The sequence below is a fragment of the Arachis ipaensis genome, chromosome B9, assembly GCF_059453495.1.
Source record: "Arachis ipaensis isolate K30076 ecotype BB chromosome B9, ASM5945349v1, whole genome shotgun sequence".
NCBI lineage: Eukaryota > Viridiplantae > Streptophyta > Magnoliopsida > Fabales > Fabaceae > Arachis > Arachis ipaensis.
In genome coordinates this window covers 159,265,897-159,273,506 of record NC_142444.1, presented here as the reverse complement: position 1 = coordinate 159,273,506, position 7,610 = coordinate 159,265,897, and the positions used below count along the sequence as shown (strand labels likewise).

Here is a 7,610-nt window from a genome sequence, read left to right as displayed (position 1 = left end):
GGTGTGGCGCTTATGGTTGTTTATTTATACGAAACTAATTAAATACATCATAACGGCAAAGACCTCTTATTATGTAATTTTCTTTTAAAAAATATAGACTGCCAAAATATATATGAATATTTACATGAACAAGTCAAATGGAATACTTGTTGAGACATATCTCATCGATCCTATCTACTAATTAGTAGATACAAACATATTTGAGTGTTAATCATTTCTCTCATGACTTATGGGTCTCAGAATACCTACGGTAGTCCTCCTCAGTTGGGACAGGGTAACTACCCTTTCCTTCGTCGAGGTCGGTAAGTTTATAGCTATCAACTGTACCAAAAGAAGAGATATGATTTATTAGCATGAATATAAAATGAGAGAGAATCTTATTGAGAGATTGCAAGAAAGTCATGCATAAACTTACATCCTATAGGGTTCTGGCAACGGCCACCGCACCACCACCTGCAAAATTTACTAGGGAAAACACAAGCACGGAAACAGTAGTCGTTGCATCTGTTTTGTTGAGCCTTGAGAGAATTGTCTACCGCATTAGCGCCCACTATCAGGAAAACCATCATGGCCATGAAAAATGCAACAACGTTATAGTATTCCTTTCCCATTTTTTATATATTTATTCACGCTTTTTGATTGTCTTTGAAGAACAATCCTCCCATCACCATGCATGGATTTATATAAATACAGCTAAATAATTGCTTCATCATCAGCCACGAACTAAACAACGCTAATATAATGCTGAGGCCTTTCTTCGTTAATCGTTTTAACCAAAAAAGGAAAAAGGGAAAGCAAATGAGAGCATTTCATGAATCGCATAAAAAATGGAGCATTACTCCGCGTCTTCCGTTTGTTTATGGATTTTTGTTGTAACGAAGGTGACGCATGTCAATTTGAGTGTGTCGAAAATTTTTGAATAGTTTAACTTTAACCATATTTGACTAAAACTTTTATTTTTGGTTCATATTGTATTAGTTGGGCCGAACATTGGGCCAATGGTTGCAGAAAAGAAGGTGGGCCCTACATGCCAAAAAAAAGAAGGTGGGCCCTGGCTTCAATCTGACTAGTCGTATTGTGTGCTTGTTGCTCAAGACAGAGTGAGTGTTGTTTAAAACAGGGAGAACCGGAGAAATGAGAAGCTATGTAGAAGATGGAGTGCGTATTCGGATTGGTAGGGAAGGGGTTCGCCATCGTGGTGGCGGACACGTCGGCGGTGCACGGCATACTGGTTCACAAGACGAACGAGGAGAAGATCATGAAACTTGATTCTCACAAGCTCATGGCCGCCAGTGGTGAGGGCGGTGACAGGGTTCAGTTCACTGAATACATACTCAAGAACGTGGCTCTCTACCAATTCCGCAACGGGATCCCTTTGACCACTTCCGCTGCCGCCAATTTCACCCGCGCCGAGCTAGCTGCTGCTCTCCGCAAGGTAACTAAACCGGTAAATTAAACCCCCCTCATTTTATAATAAATCAATGTTTTGTTACTTTAGCTGGTGGGTGTGGTTTTTGTTCAGAACCCCTACGCTGTGAACATTCTTCTTGCTGGTTACGACAACCACACAGGCCCTTCACTATACTACATTGACTACTTAGCAACACTTCACAAGGTTGACAAGGCAGCTTTTGGTTATGCCTCCTATTTTTCATTGTCAATCATGGACACACACTACCACGCTGGCATGTCCCTGCAAGAAGCTATTGATTTAGTAGATAAATGCATCACGGAAATCAGGTCCAGGTTGGTTGTGGCACCTCCAAACTTTGTTATCAAAATTGTTGACCAACACGGAGCCAGAGAGTGTGCGTGGCGTCAATCGCTTCCTTCAGCTTCACCTACTTTTATTCATAATTGAGTACGAGGAGAACATGCTATTTGAGCTATAACTCATTGACATAATTTGCTGTTGTTTTATTTTTATTATTATTATTATTATTATTATTATTATTATTATTTGTGTGGGAATGTGTGATCTTGGTTTCGTTTGGGATTTGTTTCTTACACTACCGAAAAAGAAAGGAAAATTCTCAAGAAAGTTAATAAAAAATAATTAATAAGAACTTTATTTCTCCATTCCCAATTACATACGTACAACAACCTCAATAAGAATAATAATACACATTACAAATTTACAATACAAATAGCTTCGATTCGAAAAAAGAAGGTGATATGAGCAGCCACGCCGCAAAAGAATACATAGTAACATCAATTCCATAGGTACATGAACTTGAGAATACGCAAAGAAAGAGAAACCTAGTAGAATTTGAGAACAGCAACTCCAAGTGCAATGAATAGAAGAGAAGGAGGCGCATTGAAAGGTTTGATGGCATATGATGGAGTGAGACCAGGGCGGGAACTTTCCGTGGATGAAGCTGGTGTACTTGTGGTTCCAGAATCCACTGATGGAGATGCGGGACTTTGAAGAGGAGAGCTACTAGTTGTGTCAGACTCTGGTGCCAGAGAAGGTGGATTCGATGGTGATGGGGGGATATCAGAAGAAGAAGAAGCTGCATGCTCAAAAGATACACATCAGATAACTCTAAATAAAATATGCTCTTAATTAAATAGGATTAGGCAGTTGGCACTAACCTTGAGGACTAGGAGTTGGAGTAAATCCTGAGGGTGATGAAGGAGACGGTCCAAAAGCCACTGGTCCTGTGAAATCAAATATTATTCAAAAGATAGATTAAGAAAGGCTCATATAAGAATTTTTTAGCAACAATTCTGGCATCACGTACCTGGAGCAGGAAGTGGTGTACCTGAGGCTGCAAAATCCAAAAGCACATCACTTAGTTAGCGGTATTGATAAACTGAAAAAAAAGTAGATGGAATTTTCATATTAAGTTGATAGTTAAGAGTCGTTAGATATAATTCAGTCAAATCTGTTAAATTATTTAAGAACTTTGACTGAAGTTAACTATAGGAAGGAAATTTACCTTTGCATTGGACGGGGACAGCAGGCATGTTGCAGGCACGAGGAAGAGAGATGGCCAAGGATCGGTTGACTGGTATTCTGAAAGGAATGCCGGCCGTCAGAAGGAGACACAAGCAGTTCATACCGCCACTGGTTATCGACTTGAGGGCGCCGCAGCATTGGGCAGTTGGCGAGGTGCCATTGCCACTGCTATTTGTGAGGAAGCCCGCGCATGGTGTGAACACTGTGCTTAGCGCCGAGACGTTACATGGTGTGCTAATTTGGGCGTAGGATGGTGCACTTGTCACCATCAACATGCCTAGTACTAGAGCCACAACTCTTGCTACCATGTTTGTGTGTTATGTGTAGAGAGTCAAGACCAAGTTTGATGGTTGGGTAAGAGCATGTTAAGCGAATTTATAGACATAGGAAATCAACAAGTTAAGCATGAAATTTGGTTTAGAAGCTCAACTACCATGACTAATTAGAGCCAAATGAAAGAATTTGAAGCAGGTGGGATTAGTATGTTTTGACTTTTGACCTCAGTGGAAAGCTTATGTTCACCCAAGTGTCACAGAATGTTGTGTCTATAATGCAACATTTATCATCAGCCAAGTCATTAAGTTCTGTATTAGTTCAGCTGCAAAAGTGGATAACCCAAGACTAACACAATCCTAGATTATATTCCTGCTTTCTTCTCTTTCCTTCTTTCTTTGCTTGCTTTATTGATCCTTCCCTATATTTTATTTTTTTCCCATACCGATCCAACACGCTTCCACAAGTCAACGCAATCTTCTAATCCTCTTTCTCTAATCTCTATTGCTTATTGGACAATAAAAAATAAACTCAAACTAAAACACTGGCCTTTTGTTAGTTGGATGCTCGAGGCTCCTTTTCGGTTTTTCCCCTTTTCTTTTGGTCATGGTGAATTGGTCAGCGCCTCACTACTCCCAAGTTCATGGGCATTACCAAACCAAGTTGAGTGGCCCGTAGACCTAGGCTACCATGTAGCACCACATAGTTTTTTGAGGAAATTAAAATAACAAGTTTTGGCCCAAGCCCGAGAATGACCAAAAACTATAATCAATTTGTTTTGTCTAATTCTGTTTTATCAACGAAAGTTTTATATTGAAAACCTTGTTAAGCAAAACCTATTATGCTTTAGAAAGTGTACAGTAGGGCTGGAAGTGAGTCAAGCCAACTTATGAGCTAGTTCGAGCTTGACTCGTTAATAGCTCGATAAGCTAAGTTCGTGAGCTAGTGAGCCAAATTTGAGCTTGAAATTGAGTTCATAAATTAAATGAGCCGGCTCGTGAGTTGACTCGATTATATATATATGATCTTAATTATTTAAAATTTTATATTTATTTTTTACATATAATTTTGATGTAGAACATAAATAAAAAATTTATAATTTATTGATAGATAACAATATATAAAATTGATTTTTTTAAATATTTTTTAAAAAATATTAGTTATAATTTATTGATATAAAATTATAGATTATGTATTTATATTTCTATTATTTGATTAAAATAGGCTGGTGGATATTTTTTTTATATTTACGTCATAAAACTTTTTTATTTTTTTCGGGATTAAGCTTGGATAAACCGTAAAGAATTACATTTTACGAACAAGGCCTATAACAGACTTTGTCCTTGGAGTTGGGCCATGGCCTAAAACTTTCATAACAGGCCTAAAGTGTGTAGCATCTTATGAAAACGGTACCCTGAGAAAAATGATTAACTAATGTGTTGACTTATGCATGTACCCAAAAAAAAAAAGTGTTGACTTATGCAGACGTGTTAAATGATCCTCTACACTTTTCTTTCCTCCCAAAGTGGTAATTAAAACTGTTTGCCATGGCCATTTCTAGTTAGTACATCTTAATAGTTACACGTCCCTACCTAGACGGTGTTTGGATTTGGTGAATAAGCAAAATTTCCCAAATGAAACAAGTGTAAGAAACACGCTGTGAGTTGTACGTTGTTGTTATTAAGTTGTGAATGTGATTTGAAAAGTCTAATTTAAGACCTCACAAAATGGTGACACAGTTCCCTTCCTCCATAGTCCTAAAAGTAGTTCATCCACATACCAAACAAACCTGTGTTAGGATTAGGAACCTTCCATCATTCCATGCAATGCAACACTATTCCATAAAGTCCAAGTGTCCAACTCTCTCACATTTGAACTCACAGCACCGTACCCTTAAATCCAAGTACCTTTAATTACTTCCCATCATTGAGAGGTAGTTCACCCACATAAACCTGCTTTTTTTTTTCACATTGATTTCTGTTGCATCTTCCTTTATAAAAAGCCATAAAGTCTCCTCATACCAAACCATCCCAGTCAATCAAATAGAAGAGTATTATTATCAAGCAGTTTAATTTCCAATGGCACAAGGGAAAGTAGAGATACTGGTGGTGGTGGCAATCGGCATGATGTTGGGAGGAGCGGCGGCGCAATCGAGTTGCACAAGTGCGTTGGTGAACCTGTCACCATGCCTAAACTACATTCAAGGGAGATCATCAACACCAAGTTCAGGGTGCTGCTCACAGCTTTCGAATGTAGTGAGATCAGAACCACAGTGCCTGTGCCAGGTTCTTAGCGGAGGAGCTTCATCGTCCCTTGGCATCAGTATCAACCAAACTCAGGCTCTTGCTTTGCCTGGTGCTTGCAGAGTCAACACCCCACCCGTTAGCCAGTGCAAAGGTATATAAGAGATAATACTCAATTTGGTACCTAAACTTGTACTCGAGTCTCAATTTAGTCCTTAAAATTTTAATTACCTCAATTTAGTCCCAAACTTTTCAATTGACTCTGTGACGGAAACCGCTATAGGGATTAACGTGATTAAAATTTGAAAAGTTCAGGGACTAAATTGAGGCAATTGAAATTTCAATGACTAAATTGAGGCTCGAGTGTAACTTCAGGGACCAAACTGAGTATTTTCTCGGTATATAATAATCTATTCAAATACTAATGCCAGACAAACAAAAAGTCAGTCAGAATTTGTCTTATTTAGTATTCATTAATTATTATAATAATTAATAAATGTTAAATAATAAGACAAGTTTTGATTGTTTTTGGCTAATTTATTTTGGTTACCAAATATTTTCGTATATTAAATCACTAGTAAGATGAGTATTATGCTAATTAATATGAATCATTTATTTATTTGTGAACATACACATACAGCAGCTGCTTCACCAGCAGAATCTCCAAATTCAGGTACATACATCAATGAATACATTATGCTGATTCATCATACAACATGCAAAAAATATAATTGGATTGAGTTTATATTTTAAATTTGCAGGAACTAGTGGAGCTGGAAGCGGGACGATACCCACTACAGATGGCGGATTCTCGAGTGGGAATTCAATCAAGTTATCAGTTCCTATGCTCTTCATTGTTTTTGCTGCAACATGTGCTTCAACTTTCAGGATATACTGATTTCATAGTTTTAGTCCCCTTCATAGTTATTATAGTTTTTCTCTTATATATTGGTCATGATTATTACTATTGTACCTTCTTTTTTTTTTTTTCTTCTCGAATATGTTGTCGTTATTATGGAGTTTCCGACTTTCCTTAGGTTATATATTCATTTTTGTGACTTCTAACTAGCTGCTAGCTAGTGTGGGATACATATACATGGTTTTGTATTATGCTTCCTATTATAAATATTTTTATTTTTTACTTTTTTTTTTTTTTGGTCGATAGAGCCTAGATATTTTTAATCAAAAATTGGCACTGGATGGGCCCATTATTAACAACCAATCACAAATAATCCATAAGCAGTTGTGGATATGACAAAATATATGGGCCATTATTGGCCCATCTTAGGCCTAGAGAAAGGAAACAAAAAACTACACATGCTGGTGGGCTACACATTATTGTCATGTGTGGGGTTTATGATTTAACACAATATTTCATAATTATCAAAACCGACTCGGTAATTTTGTTATAATTAAATAACAATATAAAATTATATTCTATTTGTTATAATAAGTATTTTTTAAATTTTATTTTTGTATTTTAATTAATAATTACTTTTCGATTTCAATAATTTATTATGTTTCAAGTATTTATTAAATAGAAAAAGTATAAATAGACAATAAAAATACTAAACAATATGAATAATAAATATATTGGATATTTATTTTACTAAGTGTATGGATGATTATTCTAATATTAAAATTTAGGTGAATAATTTAAAAGTATAATATATTTTTATTTTATTAATGATTGTTCATGTTGTTCAAAAAAATCATTAATTATCTAATATAATCCTATTCAATAACTTCAATGACTTACCCGGACTCCCAAATGCAAATTAGATCAGAACCAGACAAATATGATGATGATAAAGAACTTATATTAACCACTAGCATATATATACGTGCGTGGAAAAGGGTGAAACTCATAGTCACGCAATGTACAACTTCGAAGTAGATCTATTATTCAATATAGTAAGTACATGCCTCAGAAAATGACATAAAATATAACATCTCATTCTGTCATTTTAATTTGATTCTTTGCTCCCCTACCTACCTATATATTGAAATTAAATGTAATTATTGCTCTTTTTCTTACTAACTTAGACTTCACAATTCAACATATGAATGGACCAAATACGTTAAGTATGGTACAAATTATCTTTTCTATGACCCACGTCTACATGGGAAGA

At 36.2% G+C, this 7,610-nt stretch overlaps 3 protein-coding genes across 4 annotated transcripts; 2 read left to right on the top strand and 1 right to left on the bottom strand.

Annotated features, from left to right (window-relative positions):
- The first annotated feature begins 1,068 nt into the window (after positions 1-1,068).
- On the top strand, positions 1,069-2,086 carry LOC107619575 (proteasome subunit beta type-2-B-like). Its single transcript, XM_016321869.3, has 2 exons — positions 1,069-1,435; positions 1,523-2,086. Exons 1-2 carry the CDS (start codon positions 1,154-1,156, stop codon positions 1,859-1,861), a joined length of 621 nt encoding a protein of 206 aa, XP_016177355.1. The 5' UTR covers positions 1,069-1,153; the 3' UTR covers positions 1,862-2,086.
- On the bottom strand, positions 2,043-3,398 carry LOC107616109 (non-specific lipid transfer protein GPI-anchored 20). The gene is made up of 4 exons (XM_016318108.3): positions 2,943-3,398; positions 2,745-2,771; positions 2,596-2,661; positions 2,043-2,513 (listed from the first exon to the last, which is right to left on the bottom strand). Exons 1-4 carry the CDS (start codon positions 3,268-3,270, stop codon positions 2,260-2,262), a joined length of 675 nt encoding a protein of 224 aa, XP_016173594.2. The 5' UTR covers positions 3,271-3,398; the 3' UTR covers positions 2,043-2,259.
- A 1,778-nt stretch (positions 3,399-5,176) lies between these two features.
- Positions 5,177-6,619, top strand: LOC107616582 (non-specific lipid transfer protein GPI-anchored 26). 2 transcript variants are annotated; one of them, XM_016318537.3, is made up of 3 exons: positions 5,177-5,632; positions 6,122-6,151; positions 6,240-6,619. In XM_016318537.3, exons 1-3 carry the CDS (start codon positions 5,314-5,316, stop codon positions 6,374-6,376), a joined length of 486 nt encoding a protein of 161 aa, XP_016174023.1. In that variant the 5' UTR covers positions 5,177-5,313; the 3' UTR covers positions 6,377-6,619. The 2 variants fall into 2 exon arrangements, with proteins under 2 accessions (XP_016174023.1, XP_016174022.1); XM_016318536.3 differs by having other exon boundaries at positions 6,119-6,151.
- The last annotated feature ends 991 nt before the right edge of the window (positions 6,620-7,610 follow it).

Excerpts from the sequence above, each read along its gene's own strand:
- LOC107619575 (XM_016321869.3), top strand. The coding sequence starts at position 1,154 with ATGGAGTGCGTATTCGGATTGGTAGGGAAGGGGTTCGCCATCGTGGTG. Across the intron at positions 1,436-1,522 it reads TAGCTGCTGCTCTCCGCAAG|AACCCCTACGCTGTGAACAT; the intron begins GTAACTAAACCG and ends GTTTTTGTTCAG.
- LOC107616109 (XM_016318108.3), bottom strand. The coding sequence starts at position 3,270 with ATGGTAGCAAGAGTTGTGGCTCTAGTACTAGGCATGTTGATGGTGACA. Across the intron at positions 2,662-2,744 it reads TACACCACTTCCTGCTCCAG|GACCAGTGGCTTTTGGACCG; the intron begins GTACGTGATGCC and ends TTGATTTCACAG. Across the intron at positions 2,514-2,595 it reads TCCAACTCCTAGTCCTCAAG|CTTCTTCTTCTTCTGATATC; the intron begins GTTAGTGCCAAC and ends TTGAGCATGCAG.
- LOC107616582 (XM_016318536.3), top strand. The coding sequence starts at position 5,314 with ATGGCACAAGGGAAAGTAGAGATACTGGTGGTGGTGGCAATCGGCATG. Across the intron at positions 5,633-6,118 it reads ACCCGTTAGCCAGTGCAAAG|CAGCTGCTTCACCAGCAGAA; the intron begins GTATATAAGAGA and ends ATACACATACAG. Across the intron at positions 6,152-6,239 it reads AGCAGAATCTCCAAATTCAG|GAACTAGTGGAGCTGGAAGC; the intron begins GTACATACATCA and ends TTAAATTTGCAG.